The sequence below is a fragment of the Lynx rufus genome, unplaced genomic scaffold (assembly GCF_022079265.1).
Source record: "Lynx rufus isolate CCGP_SWC_20201006 ecotype Redwood Valley unplaced genomic scaffold, mLynRuf1.p SCAF_29, whole genome shotgun sequence".
Classification (NCBI taxonomy): domain Eukaryota; kingdom Metazoa; phylum Chordata; class Mammalia; order Carnivora; family Felidae; genus Lynx; species Lynx rufus.
In genome coordinates, this window is record NW_025814844.1 from 3,442,498 (window position 1) to 3,459,007 (window position 16,510).

The 16,510-nt window shown below is 42.7% G+C and overlaps 1 protein-coding gene across 1 annotated transcript; it reads right to left on the reverse strand.

Moving 5' to 3' along the window:
• Positions 1–9,951: 9,951 nt before the first annotated feature.
• Positions 9,952–14,723, reverse strand: PRELID3A (PRELI domain containing 3A). Its single transcript, XM_047090185.1, has 5 exons — positions 14,562–14,723; positions 12,970–13,059; positions 11,887–11,957; positions 11,676–11,778; positions 9,952–10,005 (listed from the first exon to the last, which is right to left on the reverse strand). The coding sequence occupies exons 1-5, from the start codon at positions 14,697–14,699 to the stop codon at positions 9,952–9,954; spliced, it is 456 nt and encodes a 151-aa protein (XP_046946141.1). The 5' UTR covers positions 14,700–14,723.
• Positions 14,724–16,510: the final 1,787 nt, after the last annotated feature.

Here is a 16,510-nt window from a genome sequence, read left to right on the forward strand (position 1 = left end):
AAAAAAAAATTAAAAAAAAATAAAATAAAAAATAAACAAAACAAAACAAAAAGAAGTTTTGAAATTGGGAAGTGTGAGTTCTCCAAATTTGTTCTATTTCAATATTGTTTTGGCTATGCAGGATCCCTCGCAATTCCGTATGAATCTGAGGATGGGCTTTTCCATTCCTGAAAAAAAAAAGCTATAGAAATTTTTATATAAGAACTGTCTTGATTTTTCAGAATGTTTTGGGTAGTACTACCATCTTAACAATTATTAGTCTTCCCATCCACGAACAAGGGATGTCTTTCCATTAATTTATGGGCTTTTTTTTCATTTCTTTCTGCAATGTTTTGTAATTTTCATGTACAGTCCTTCACCTTGTTTTATTTCCATGTATTTTATTCTTTTGGATGCCACTGTAAATTCCATAGTTTCCTTAATTTTCTTATGAGGTTGCTCATTGCTATTGTAAAGAAACACAATTGATTTTTATGTGTTGATCTTGTACCTTGTAATTTAGCTAAATACCCTTTATTAGCTTTCTGGTGGCTTAAGGTTTTCTACATATAGGATCTGCCATCTATGACTATGGATAGTTTTATTTCTTCCTTTCTAGTTTGGATGCCTAATACTTCTTTTTCTTATCTAACTGCTCTGGCTAGAACTTCTAGTACAATGTTCAACATCAGTGACAACAGTGGACATCTTTGTCGTGTTCTTGATCTTAGGGGGAGACTGCAGTCTTTCATCATTGAATAGGATGTTGGCTGTGGGTTTTTCATAAATGCCCTTTATCATGGAGAGGAAGTTCTTTTCTATTCCTATACCTAAACTATTTCTAGAATTATTATTTCTATTCCCAGAATAGTGTTTTCATCATGAAAGGGTGTTTTTTCAAATGCTTTTTCTGCATCAACTGAGATAATCATGTGGGGCTTTTTCCATTTGTTCTATTAATGAGATTAATAGAGATTAATGAGGTTAATGAGATTAACAAAATTAATGAGATTAATATTGTTAATATTAATCAATATAACATTGATTTTTGTATTTGAACCACCCTCCTGCTTCTGAGATACATCCCAGTTAGTCATGGTGTGTATCCTTTTAATATGCTGTTAGATCCAGCTTGATTTTTGCATCAATATTTATAATATAAATCTTTTGTTGAAGATTTTTGCATCAATATTTATAAAGGATATTAGTCTAGATTTATTCTCTGGGGGTCTTTACCTAACTTTGGTATCAAAGTAATATTGGGTCTCACAGAATGAGTTAGAAAGTATTCTCTCCTCCTTTTTGGAAGGGTTTGCAAAGGATTTGCATTAATTCTTTAATGTTTGGTAGAATTCACCAGTAAAACCATCTGGCCCTGGTCTTTTCTCTGTTGGCAGATTATTTTTGGTTTTGTTTTGCTTTGTTTTTTTCCTTCATTCATGATTTTATTTATTTTTTCTTGATAAGTCTGGCTAAAGGTTTGTCAGTTTTACTTATCTTTCCAAAGAACCAACTCCTGGTTTCATTGATCTGTTCTATTGTATTTTTAGTCTCTGCTTCATTTATTTCTGCTTTAATCTTTATTATTTCCTTCCTTCTACTGAATTTGGGCTTTGTTCTTTTTCTCACTCCTTTAGCTGTAAGGTTAGGTTGTTTATTTGAGCTTTTTCTTGTTTCTTGAGGTAGACCTGTATTGCTATGCAATTCCTTCTTAGAACAGCTTTGCTGCGTCCCTAAGATTTTGGACCACAAAATCTTCATTGTTTTCATTTTTTGTCTTCATGTTTTCATTTTCATTGGTCTCCATGTATTTTTTTAATTTTCTCTTTGATTTCTTGGTTGACCCATTCATTGTTTAGTAGAATGTTATTTATTCTTCATGTATTTGTGTTCTTTCAAATTTTTTGTGATTGATTTCTAGTTTCATACCATTATGGCTGGAAAAAAAATGCATGATATTTTTTAATTTATTGAATTTTTAAATTTATTGAGATTCATTCTGTGGCCTAACAGGTCATCTATTCTGGAGAATATTCCATGTATACTTGAAAAGAATGTGTATTCTACTGTTTTCAGATGGAATGTTCTGAATACATCTGTTACCTCCATCTTATCTAATGTGTCATTCAAAGCCACTCTTTCCTAGTTGATTTTCTTCTCTCTAGGTGATATATCCATTGATGTAAGTGGGGTGTCAAAGTCCCTTACTATGACTATATAACTGTCAATTTCTTCCTCTATGTCTGTTAATAGTTGCCTTATGTATTTAGGTGCTCCTATGTTGGATGTATATTTACAATTGTTATATCCTCTTGTTGGATTGTTCCCTTTATCATTATGTAATGTTCTTCTTTGTCATTACAGTCTTTCTCTTAAAGTCTATTCTATCCAATGTAAGTATTGCTACTCCAGCCTTCTTTTCACTTCCATTTGCATAGTAAATGTCTTTCTGTCCCTTCACTTTCAATTTGCAGGTGTCTTTAAGTCTGAAGTAAGTCTTTTATTGGCAGCATATATATGGGTCTTGCTTTTTTATCCATTCACTCACACTATGTCTTGATTGGAGCGTTAGACCATTACACTTAAATTTTGCTTGTTGCCATTTTGTTTTACAGTTGTTTTTGTAGTTCTTCTCTTTCCTTTCTTCTTTTGCTCTCTTCCCTTGTGGTTTGAAGACTTTCTTTAATGTTATGCCTTGGATTCCTTTCTCTATTTTTTTGTATATCTATTATAGGTTTTTGATTTATGTTTACCATTAGGCTCATCTATAACATCTTACACGTACAGTAGTGTATGTTATTAAGTTGATTGTTGCTTAAGTTCTAAAAGCACTAGATTTTTACTCCTCCACCCCCATTTTATGTACATGATGTCATATTTTATATCCTTTTATTTTGTGAATCTCTTGACTGATTTTTGTAGATATTCTTGATTTTACTGCTTTTGTGCTTTAAACTCCATACTGGTTTTATAAGTGTTTAATCTACTACTTTTATTATATGTTTGCACTTACCTGTGAAATTTTTTCCTTTCATAATTTTCTTACTCCTGATTATGACTTTTGTTTTTTCAGTCAAAGAATTCCCTTTAACATTTCTTATAAGTCTGCTTTAGTGGTGAACACTTTTAACTTTTGTCTGGGAAACCCTTTATTACTAATTCTATTCTGAATGATAACCTTGTTGGGTATAGTATTTTTGGTTGTAGGGTTTTTCTTGTCAATACTTTGAATATATCCTGCCACTATTCTGGCCTGAAAAGTTTCTGCTGAAAAATCAGCTGATAGCCTTCTGGGGTTTCCTTTGTATGTAACTGTTTTCTTACTGCTCTTAAAAATTCTCTATCACTATTTTTTGCTATTTTAATTATTATGTGTTTTGGTGTGGACCTCCTTGGTTTGGGTTGACTTTGTTGGGGGACTCACTGCACCTCCTGGATCTGGATGTCTGTCTCCTTCCCCAGATTAGGGAAGTGTTCAGATATTATTTCTTCAAATAAATTTTCTGTTCCCCTCCCTCTCTCTCCTCCTTCTGGGATCCTTTTATGAATGTTATTACAGTTATGTCATTGAGTTCCCTTAACCTATTCTCATTTTTTACTATCCTTTTTCCTTTTTGCTATTCAGTTTGGTTGCTTTCCATTACCCTGTCTTCAGATCACTGACTCATTCTTCTGCCTCCTCTAATCTACCATTTCTCTCTAGTGTATTTGTTATTTCAGTTATGTTCTTATCTCTGGCTGGTTCTTTTTTTTTTTTTTTCTTCATATTTTCAATCTCTTTGTTGGAGGTCTCACTGAGATCCTCTACTCTTTTTCTCAAGTCCAGTGGGTATCTTTATGACCATTACTTTGAATTCTTTATCAGGAATGTTGCTTTGCTCCATTTCATTTAGCTCTTGTGCTGTGATTTTGTCCTGTTCTTGCATTTGGGACATATTCCTGTCTTCTCATTTTGTCTAACTCTCTGTGTTTGTTTCTATGGGTTAGGAAAGTCTGCCACGTCTCCTGATCTTGAAAGTAGTGGCCTTATGAAGAAGAGGTCCCACAGTGCCCTGCAGTATAATGCTTCCTGTTCACCAGAACCAGGCAGTTCAGGGAAGTCTCCTATGTGGGCCACGTGTGTCCCACTGTTATGCCTGGGATGCATTTGTCTTCAGATCAGTCATCTGTAATGACTCGCTTTGTCTGCTGTGGGCTCACTGGGCAGGGTTTGATCCCTGCATTGTTAGAATGTACCAGTCTGGAGCCAATGCAGGCTTCTTCTTGGGCAGTGTCAGCAGTCAGACCAGATGCCTACCTTTAGCCCATCTACCTAGGTTGCAGTTACACCAAACTTCAGGGCTTTCTTCCTATGCTGCCCCCTGAGAAGCTTTGGTTGGAAGGTTTTTAATTACTGATTCAATGTCTTTGTCATAGGTCTATTGAGATTCTATTTCTTCTTAAATTAGTTCTGGGAATTTGTGTGTTTTTAGTAGTTTCTCCATCACATATAGATGATCTAATTTGTTGGTATACAACTGTTCACAGTATTCTCTTATATCCTTTTATTTCTGTAAGATGTGTAGTAATGCCTCACTTTCTTTTCTGATATTTTTATTCTGAATCCTTTTTATTCTTGGTCAGTCTAACTAAAGTCTTCTCAACTTTGTTGATCTTTTCAACTAAACAACTTTTGATTTCAATGATTCTATTTTTCTATTCTCTAGTTTAGTTTTCTATTCTGAGTTTAGTTTGTCCTTCATTTTCTAGTTCCTTCAAGTCACGTTAATGATTTGAGATCTTTCAAACATAGGTGTTTGCAGCTATGAATTTCCCTTTGATCACTGCTCTCATAGCATATGTTGTATTTTCATTTCCATTCATCTCAAAATGTTATAATTTCATTTGTAATTTATTATTTGATTCGCTAGTTGTTAGAATATACATTAAAAATTCAACATATTTCTGAATTTTCCATTTACCTTATACTGTTGATTTCTTTTTGTTTTTTTTAATGTTTATTTATTTTTGAGAGAGAGAGAGAAAGAGAGAGAGAGAGGAACAGAGAGAGAGGAAGACACAGAATCCAAAGCAGGCTCCAGGCTTTGAGCTGTCAGCACAGAGGCTGATGCGGGGCTCAAACTCACAAACCATGAGATCATGACCTGAGCCTAAGTCGGATGCTTAACCAACTGAGCCACCCGGGTGCCCCTATTGTTGATTTCTAATTTCACTTCATTGGGATCACAAAAGATATTTTGTGATTTCAGTCTTCTTAAATTTATTGAGACTTGGTGTTTGGCCTAACACATGGTTTATCCTGGAGAATAATCCATGTGTTCTTGAGAAAAATGTGTACTCTGCTGTTGAGTGAAGTGTGCTATGGATATGTTAGGTCAAGTTGGTTTATAGTGTTGTTCTAGTCCTCCGTTTCCTTATTGATCTTCTGTCTAGGTGTCTTGCCCATTGTTGAAAGTGGGTTATTGAAGTGTCCAGCTATAATTGTAGAACTATTTCTCCTTTTAGTTCAGCTAATGTTTCCTTCATATATTTGGGGGCTCTGTAGCTTGGTGTGTAAATGGCTGTAACGTTTATCTTCTTGATGAATTGACCCTCTCATTGATATATAATGTCCTTATTTGTCTCTTATAACATTTTTTTGACCAAAAGTAGATTGTGTCTGATACGCGCATGGCCACTCCAGCTCTCTTGGTTCTTATTTACATGGAATATCTTGTTCCATCTTTCACGTTGAACCCATTTGTGTCTTTGGATCTGAAGTGAGTCTCTTGAGGACGGCATATATAGTAGGATCATGTTTTTGCATCTATTCTGCCAATCTCTGTCCTTTAACTGGTGAATTTAATCTATTTACTTTTAAAGTAATTACTGTTAAAGAAGCACTAACTTTTTACACTGTTAGTTTGTTTTTTGGGTTTTTTTTTTTTACACTGTTAGTTGTTTTCTATTGAGTTCCAAAACTTTCTGTTCCTGAATTATTTCCATCTTCGTCTGTTGTGTTGGTTTTTTTTTTTCTAGTGTACCATTTTCATTCCCCTTTTATTTTCTGGATATTTTTTAGTTATTTTCTTATTAGTTACCCTGGTGATTATAATTAACATCTTAAACTCAGAAAAATATAATTTGAATCAATACCAATTTAGCTCTAATAATGTATTAGTTAGGGTTTCCAGAGAACCAGAACCAATAGAATGTGTAAATATAGACAGAGATTTATTTTAAGCAATTAGCGGTCATAATTATGGAGGCTGGCAAGTCCAAAATCTGCAGGGTAGATTAATCAGGATTCATTAAATGCTCCCCTGGTTGAAGTATTCTATTAGAATCCACAGTTCTACAAAAGTTGATTCTGTTATTTTTTGCCAGCTTATTGGTTGTTTCAGTGGAGGGACAGATTCTTGGAGCACCCACCTCTACAATTTTCCATGATGTTACTATTTATATATTTTTTTAGTTTTAATTTTGAAATTATTATAGATTCACAGGAAGCTGCAAGGATAATACAGGAATGTTCCATGTACCCTTGACCCTCTTCCCCCTAATAACATCATGCATAATTACAATATCAAAACCAGGAATTTAACATGCACAGTGCAGCACAATGAATTTTAAAAGATCACTTCAAATGGGGCATCTGGGTGGCTTAGTCAGTTAAGCGTCCGACTTTGGCTCAGGTCATGATCTCACAGTTCATGAGTTAGAGCCCTGCATCGGGCTCTGTGTTGACAGTTCAGATTCGGAGCCTCCTTCAGATCCTGTGTCTCCCTCTCTCTCTGCCCCTCTCCCACTCCTGCTCTCTCTCTCTAAAATAAAATAAACATAATAATAATAATATTAAAAGATCACTTCAAATAAGGCTTAACCTCATGAAATTTCAGAACATCAAGGATAAAAAGACCCTAAAAGCTTCCAGAGAGAGAAATAATTCGTATACAGAAGTTGATAATCTGAGTGGAAAAAAATAGAAAAATGCCTTCAAAATTCTGAGTGAAAATATTTTTTTAAAGAACTGTATGTCAAGCTATGCTGTGAACAAAGTATGAGAACAGAAAAGACATTTTCAGATGTACCAAGTCTTAGAAACCACAAAGAGATGTCCTTCCCCATCTTGTAACAGTAAACAGAAAGAGGAAGGCAGGGAAGCAGGGAAACAAGGGCTCCAGGAGAGAAGGCCAAGGAAATGCCCAGGAATGCCCAGAAAAGGGGATGACAGCCACGTGGCTGTTTGGTCAGAGAGCGAGGCCTGGCTTCCAGAATGGATGGCACCATGGAAACTGGGAATGGGTGTGCTGCCCAAAAAGACTGACCCGTGGAAAATGACGTTATGACGTACTGCTAACAGTGGGTAAGAGTATGGAAGGACTCAGCCAGAGACTTTTAAAAAATAAAATTAAACAGATGAAAAGAATTATTATCCCCTAGGTGGGGGGAAATTGCATAAGAAGGAAAATGCAATTATGGCTTAGTAATAAACAACAGTTAGGCATTTGTATTTTAGAAATTATGGAAACTCTGTGCTTTCAACCATAAACGACATAGCTATTTTGGGGGAAAGGGAGAGAGAAGGAAGATATAAGAGAGAGAAAATAATAATCTACCAAAGAGGTAAATAATTCCTAGACAGCGTCTAAATTTGGCAAATCAAGAAATAACAGGGTATGTTTATTTATTTATAAATCTAGCAGCAAAGGCCAAAAGCTGCCAAAAGAGTTGAGCGTTCCCTCCGCAGGACAGAAAAACGCTTTGCCAAAGGGGTGAGCGGGGTTTGTTTTTACCGTAAATCTTTTAATTCTGTGTTGCCATAAGCTTTATGCATAAAACACTCTGATACAAATATAAATGAATGTCATTTCCTTTGGATTAGAAGTACTGTTATCAAACAAAAAACACGACCTAAAAAACAGAAGAACACAGTGCTACTCATTGTTTACGGAGGAGGCCTTCTCTCAAGTTTTTAGAATTTGAAGCATACTGAAAGATTTTACATTCGACTTTTGAAAACAGGAAAGTTAAAATTCCCACCTGGAAGTACCCTAAAGCTAACAGGACAGCTTAGGCTCATAAGCACTTTTACTACTTCGTCACAGCCACTCTATGTGAGCATCCCCACAGACAGGTCTGAACAATGACAAGTAACACAGGCCTTCAGCCCCTGGGGCCTCTGGTCCCAGAGCGCAGGACAAGCCAGCTGCAGCATGGGGCACAGTGCTTGGCTCCCCTGACCAATTCCAACCGTGAGACAGGAGAACTCACGGTACTGTCCCCACACACGCAGCTGTGGGGATGGACGCCCCTACTCCAGCGTGGGCAGATCTGCACTAATGGTGAGAAGGACGCACCACAGCGGCATCTGAAGTGACAGCGCCCAGATATGTGTGAAGAGGCTTGCGGTGCAGACAGGTGATCAAGGGGCACGGGTGGGATACGGGGAGTCACCAGGAAAAGAGTGGTTTAGTAAGATCCCAAGAGTCAGCAGAAAACTGCCGGGAGCTGCTACCTAGGGGAGAACAGACAAGGCACAAGAGCAGTCTGACAACACTGGCCCAGGGGCGGTGGCGCCGTGGGCAGCGGCAGGGTGACAGCTTTGCAGCCCTTGCCCTTCTCCTGCTATAGGGGTCTTCTCTTCTGCGGGTCTCATTCTGCAACAGACAGGCCTCCTGTCTTGAGATGTCGCAGCCGAAGAGCCCGGTGGAGGCTGTGACCAGGCAAGTGGCAGATTCCAGAAGTTTCCACACCTCTCCCAGACTGGGCGAACCATATTCAAGGCTCGCTTAGTTCTTCCTTTTTTCTTCCTTGCCTTCTTCCTTCCTTTTTTTTCTTTTGTTCTTTCTTCTTTGATTTTTTGGGTGAGGCATCTGATCAAAGATTGAGGCAATTTAGCTCTAGTTTATGAGGAAACAGAATGTGACAGAGTCCACAACTCAGAGTGACACATCACACACACCACACTGCCCACACACACTATGCTCACCAGGCGGGCAGGCTCTCTATGCGTGGCCACCTTAGTGGTGCATCCATGGAAGAAGAGAGACCCAGCGGCAGATCACAACCTTGGGTTCAAGGTGAAGGGCTCTGGCAAACTTAGGCTCCAGTAGGAAGCTTTTAAAGGAGGCTGAACCACACAGTCCCCATTTGCTGACACACACATGCTGCAGACACACAGACAGACCAACCGTGGGAAGCGGGGCCCAGAGCAGCACAGTATGGAAAGTCAATAGGGTGAGGGGTTTCAAGGCAGGAGTATAAGGATTCCCTAAACAGAGGGAAGCAGGAAACCCTGACTTTCCTACGAAGTATGAAGATGACTGCCGACCAATTAAGTGTCAAATCCCTTCCTGACGGTCCAGTCACTGGTGGCCTAGGAAATCAAGGAATGTTTGTGAAGCTCAAGAAGATGCTAGAAATGGCTTCTGCCACTAAAAGAAAAAAGCCAGCGGCAGTCACGTGGCTGGGTGCTGGCTGGCAGCAGGCGAGGAGCAGGATTCCCCCCGAGCCCGCAGCGCTGACACAAAGGCACATAGCATTCTTTATAAGAACATGTACAAATATTCAGACCCTGCCCAAAATGAAAAAATTCTCCCATTTGATCAGCCTTTGACACCGTCTGGAACTACTAGTGAAAGCCTCCTTCTGATAATGCGCTAATGACAGGAAATGTTTAGGCAAGCAGGTCCTGAGAATGGCTTGGGAAAATCTGAACTGCCTCTATCTGAGACCAGATAACAAATGATCAAGTCTTCCTGGGAAATAAATCCTGCCATGAAACAAGATAATTTAGGAAGAGGATGAACTAATGACTGCTTCCGTTACAGAAGACACTAAGGAGCGCCGGGCTGGAGACACATGCAGCTGCACCTGTAAACACCCCCCACTGCACACCATGCACACGGTTAGCAAGATGCTAGGTTCTCTACCGGGTTAAAGAATACCATAGTTACCACTGTTCATCACAAGGTGCAGGTGCAGACCCCGTTAGCTCACAGCGTGCTCAGAATTTTCAATTATCCACTCAATAGCAGCCCACCCCTGGAGCAACAAAGAAAGAGTTCAACACGGTGTAAGAAATCCTGCTTCTCGAACTGCAGACGGCCAGCCACAACCTGGATTTTAAATGGCACAAGAAAAGCGCTGCGGCTTTAAAGGAGACACAGTAACCATTTGTGAATAACCTTTCACCGTAAGCAGGCAATTTTTCAAGCTCAGAAATAAGGTGGTAGGTGTTCTGCCTGAAATTCTCGCACAGGCTCAGGCTGCACCAACACGGGCACCTACCATCTACGCTATCACCACCTGAGTGCAGGACGAGGGGGCAACCTCACCGCCTTCTCAGTGACTCATCCCACCCAAATCCCAGGACGACCTGCTCCCCTTCTCCTGTCTTCTGTTCCGGCATCATCCTAGCTGCTGGGATGCACTGAAGTGGTAACACAGCTGGAGCGTGGCGGGGGGGGGGGGGGGGGGGGGGGCGGCGATTCAACACAGCAGTCACTAACGTAAAGTGAAATAAAATCATTTGGCCTCACTGAGTTTCCCCTGACTTTTCTCATAAGAGGTCTCAGGTGGCTTTGGACTCACCAAGTAGTCCCTTCCTCCTATAATTTATTTTCTTCAGCAAACATTTAGGGCGCCTGCCCTAGGCCAGACACTGGCCACACAAAGGTAAGTAAGGTTCTGTCTCCTCCCAAGAGGGCTTGCAGTGAGGACACGAGGCATGCGGCTCTGGGCACTGCATACCCCCTTCCCCGCCACCCCCCACCCGCCCTCCCCTGAACTGAGTTGAGCTAATGCCAACATTTCTCAAATCAGGGTTTTTCTTAAAAACAGGGAAGACTTGCTCTTCTATCAGCGCCTAGGCTAAATGCGAGCCAGAAGTGAGTGGCTTTCCAGTTAAATTATGCCAAGCACGGTAGGCATCCCACAGATCCCCAAAATGAAGAATTGCTTCTGACCAAAACAAACCAGGAGAGAGCAGGGGAAGGGAGGACAGCCAGGAAGACGTCAGCCAGTGAGGTAAGGTAAATAGCAAAGGCCCTGCTCTGGCGAGTGACATTACCTTGAATTCGAGTGACATTACCTTGAACTCGTATAACGGCTTCCACACATCCAAGCTCTTTCCATCAGCTGTGCTGGAGAGGAGGGGCAACCTGGACTCCGTGAGCAGTGTCCGCCTCACTAAGGCAGCCCTCCAGCTAGGGACCTGGGGAGGACGGCCTCCTGCGATCCAACCTTTCTCCTGCCACCTCCACAAAGCTTATTCCCAAATCCTGCCAGGGGGGAGGCGCAAAGACGGCAGCTGACTCCAGGGAACTTCGCAGAGGAGAGGTTCAGCCAAAGCCGCTAGGTGCCTATTCAGTAGGCTGTACTACGACAATTCCCGAATAACCTGCCTGAAGATGTTAACGTGTGGGGTTTGTTCTGTTCACTGAGCCTGTGCTATTTTGGCTCTTGGAAGCGGTGGTTGCTTCCGCTGAGTTTACATTCCAGATTCACCAGGCACTTCCCCTCAGGCCTGGGCCAGCCCTCCCTGCAGCCAGGTTTGAATGTCCCAGTGGAAAATGCTGTGACATCCATCATGAGCTCAGCTGGTAATGGAGGGCCGCAGCACTCAGTAGGATTTCCAGACCTATATCTTTCACCCCCTAAATCTGGCACTTAACACCTGGGGTGCACACAGGGCCCGGGACTGAGATCCATACCTTCTTTGCATTGGATGATATTGTGTTGGCCATCAGACTTTCCAGGTAGCTGCCGAGGCTGATCCCCTTCACGGTGATGATGGCTTCTTGTGTGAGCACAGTCCTACAGAAAAGCAGGAAGTAAAGGGACTGAGCAGCCTGAGGAAGGGGAGGCTCCAGCCCACCCTGACCTTGGAATTCAACGTGTCAATCCCAGGACGCGATGGCTTACATTTCAGGGTCCTCCGGATGGGGTGTGTATACCAGCCTCTCGTTCACTGACACCAAGTTTGTGAGTGTGATCTTGAAGCAAACAAAAAATGGTTTTAGGTTTTATTTCTCTTGCATTTCTTCCCAAACCACCTGCTCATACTCTTCCATCCTCAAATCACCACTTACTGAAGCCAGAACAGAAGAAACACGAAGTCCCAGGGAAACCCAGCCCTGGCCGCTCCTTCTGGCAGCCTTTGCATGTCCTCCACACCCAAACCTAAGTCTGGCCTGGCCTCAAGGCACTTTCAAACTGCCAACCCATCAACAGTCCTACAAAAGCATTCAGGGTTACCATCCAGGTAAATGAGCACAAAGTTGCTTGTATAGAATACGATTTTATAAAATAAACCGTGTTTCTAGCTTCTGCATTTTCCCCCAATTTTTTGAATGTGCAGTAGGCCAATATAAATTTTTCTGAGAAGAGTGAAGGGAAAAAGGTGCTTGTAAAATTAGTGCTAAAGGGGCGCTTGGATGGCTCAGTCAGTTAAGCATCCAACTTTGGGTCAGGTCATGATCTCGTAGTCTGTGGGTTCAAGCCCTGTATCAGGCTCTGTGCTGATAGCTCAGAGCCTGGAGCCTGCTTTGGATTCTGTGCCTTCCCCTCTCTCTGCCCCTCCCCTACTCATGCTCTATCTCTCTCTCAAAAAGAAATAAACAAAACAAAAAAGAAATAAAAAACTTAGTGCTAAAAGTCATGTGTGCTGTTGGAAGTCAGGATAGTGGTTATCTTGGGGTTGGGGTGGGGGTGCCCCCCAGAAAGAAGCATAAAGGGGGATCCTGGGGTCTGGTCACATTCTGTTCCTGATCTGCCTGGTTACAAAGGTGTGTTCACTTTGTGACAATTCATTACAGGCATTTTTCTATGCGCTTATTATACCGGAATAAGAAGATAAATAAAATACTGCTAAATAAAATCAGCCTTTCTATTAAAAATAAAAGATCACTTAGACCAAAGGTGGGCTGGAAATAAAATTAAATGAAGATATTACCCACCATCACCAGGAAATACCAAGCACCTTTCTCATCTTAGGCCATTGCTTACATTGGTGGAACAAAGTTCCATTTTCTTTTCTACTGGATCCACAATGGAATGTTCTTTGATGTATGTCAAAGTCCTACTGGTTCCCAAAATCTAAAAAACAAAGCAAAACTAGCATAGTAATGTGTCAAAAATTTCATTTTGTAGCATCAACCACAAAATGCCATCTCATTTACTAATTAATTCCTTTATCTATTCAACAAACGACCCAAGGGGGTACGCAGCCATGGACGGCCCTCCCCAGCTCCTTCGGTGGGTCTCTGTACCAGCAGTGGAGGCAGACATTGAACAAATGAATGGATTCAGATAGAGTTGAGCATACGACAGTAATAAATGCCCTGACGAAGAAAAGAACAGTGAGAGGCGGGGAGCATGGGGAAGGCCCCTCTGCCAGGTGGCAAAGCCAGGGAAGGAGGGCACCATGTAGAGTTCTGGGTTTAGCAGGTCGGCTGCAGTCACCTCCCAGGGCCAGACCTGTGCGCTGAGCTCCTGGCACAGTGACAGGCCAACATGGCAGGAGAGGGAGAATGTGGGCCCACTGGCATTCTGGGTCCACGCCAGGGCTTAAACTCTGTGCTGAGAGGAGGACGGGGGTCCATATGGGCAGGAGAAAGCCATGCTCAGATTTACATTGTCAATGACCTCCCTGATGGCTCTGTGGAAGAGACCTGTCAGGACCGAATGTGTCCCCAAAGTTCATATGTTGACGCCCTGACCCCCAACACCTCAGAATGTGACTGTATTTGGAAACAGGGTCTTTCGAAAGGTAATTAATTAAGTTTAAAAGGGGGTCATCAGGGTGGGCCCTAACCCAGCCTGAGCAGTATCCTTATAAGGAGAGATAAGAACACACAGAGGGAGACGCCAGAGCTGCGAGGGCAAGGGACCACCACCTGCAGAGGAAGCAGGGCAGCTGTCTGCCAGCCAAGGACAGAGGCTGGGACAGACCCTTCCCTCGCAGTCCTCAGGGGAACCAAGCCTGCCCCTGCCTTCCTGCCTTGATCTCGGACTTCCAGCTTCCAGAGCTGTGAGGAAACAACCCTCTGTCGGAGCCCCCAGTCTGCGTATCCGGTTAGGACACAGGACCGTGGAGTGACGCAGGAGTCTATGGGGGTAGGGCCAGGGCTGAGGGTGGGGGAGCCACGCCACACGTCAGGAGACCTCAGGACCCACAGAGATAGAAAATTAAATGAAGTTTACAGAGAAACAAACCACCTCTCGGGTTTCTCTGAAGTCCTGAGCAGGTGTTCTCAGGGAAGGCTGTCACCTTCTGCAGATGGGCACCAGCTGGGCACGTGCAAATGCAGCAGAAACAAGGAGTGTGCAACTGGGTGATTGTGGGTATGGCCCGGGTAGGGCGATGCGGGCACAGGGAGCCAACGGGGGTGCAGCCCGAGCAGGGCTGTGGGCGCAGCAGGGGCGATGCGGGTGCGGTGGGGATGACGCAGGTATAGCCTGGGCATGTGGGTGAGCGGGCCAACGTGGGTACAGCCGGGCGATGCCGGTGTAGCCGGCATGTGCGGGTTGGTGTGGCAGGGCTATGTGCGTGTGGCGGGGCGGTACTGGCGCGGCGGGGTACGCAGTTGCAGCCTCACCGCTTTCACGAAGCCGGGCAGCCCCCACTCAGTGCTGAGGAGGCGGTGGCTGTGAAGCCGGCCCCGGCCATCCACACTGCGCTCCAGCACGTCAACTCCCACGACACAGGGGTTCATCGGATTCGGGTACTTCCTCATGGCAGCTTTGATGACAGTGTCCCATGGGTGGCTGGTGGGAAAAATACAACCACCCAGCATAAGCAAGCAATCCCTACATTTGTAAAGTGTGCCACAGAGGCACGGGGGGGGGGGGGGGGGGGGCGGAGGCGCCGGTGGGGGGGGGGGGCAGAGCTGCTGTGGCCCGCAGAGAGAAATGAAAATCAGTGTTAATGTTCTCGTTAAAAGCTTTTTTTCTTTTGGCTTTAATTAAAGGTATATGCAAACAAATCTGTCTGAGGCATCCGGCCCCACACCCAAATCCTGGATCTTGTGATCCTTCTGGGCTGACCAGGGGCAACCAGAAGGCTTTGCCTGGGAGGACTCGCAGGACACTGGGGACACAGAGGTCTCAGGCTGCTGGCAGCCGTGTTCAGTGCGTCTGCATTCTTGGCCCAGGTACTGCCCTCACAGGCCACCCCGACATTGGGGCCTTGGCCGAACGAACCACTTCCCACCCCCACTCAGCACCTTCCCGTCCTCCACTTCCTCCACCGCTCCACCCCTGAACAACACTGGTTTCAACTGTGTGGGTCCCCTTACATGTGGATTTTTTTCAATAAATACAGAAAAGTACCATAAATGTGTTTTCTCTTCCTTATGATTTTCTTCATACCATTTTTTCTCTCGCTTATTGTAAGAATACAGTATATAATACATAAAATACATGTTAAGCAACTCTTCATGTTGTCAGTAAGGCTTCCAGTCCATAGTAGGCAGTAAGTTAATTTCTGGGGGAAGCAAAAGTTGTACATAATTTTTAATCTACACCCCTATTAAAATGACAATAACATTTTTCACAGAACTAGAACAAATAATACTAAAATTTGTATGGAACCCCAAAAGACCCTGAATAGCCAAAGCAGTCTTCAGAAAGAAGAACAAAGCTGAAGTTGTCACAATCCCAGATTTCAAGGTAAGCTACAAAGCTGTAGTAATCAAAACAGTATGGTACTGGCACAAAAATAGACACACAGATCAAAAGAACAGAACAGAGGGCCAGAAATAGACCAACACTTACATGGCCAATTAATCTACCAAAAAGGTGACAAGAATATACAATCGGGAAAAGACAGTCTCTTCAGTAAATGATGCTAGGAAAACTGAACAGCTACATTCAAAAGAGTGAAACTGGAAGGACGCCCGGGTGGTTCAGTCGGTTAAACTTCTGACTCTTAATTTCGGCTCAGGTCATGATCTCATGGTTCCTGAGATTGAGCCCTGCATCAGGCTCTGTGCTAACAGTGCGGAGCCTGCTTGGGATTCTCTCTCTCCTCTCTCTCTGCCCCTCCCCCTGCTCGTGCATGTGCCGCTCTCTGTCTCTCAAAATAAATAAATAAACTTAAAAAAAAAATGAAACTGGACCACTTTCTTACACCATATACAAAAATAAATTCAAAGTGGATTAAAGTCCTAAATGTGGGACGTAAAACTATAAAACTCCTAGAGAAAAACATAGGTAGTAAGTTCTTTGACAACAATTTCCTAGCTATGTTTCCTAAGGCAGAGAAACAAAAGCAAAGATAAATTTATTGGGACTACACCTCCCCCCAAATAAATTTTTTTTTGCACAGTGCAGGAAACCATCAACTGAACAAAAAGTCAACCCAGTGAAAGGGAGAAGATATTTGCAAATGGTATATCTGATAAGGGGTTAAAATCCAAAATATATAAAGAATTTATTCAACTCAATACCAAAAAAACCCAAATGATCTAATTAAAAATGGGCAGAGGACCTGAGTAGACATTTTTCCAAATAAGACATATAGTTGGCCAACATACACACAAAAAGA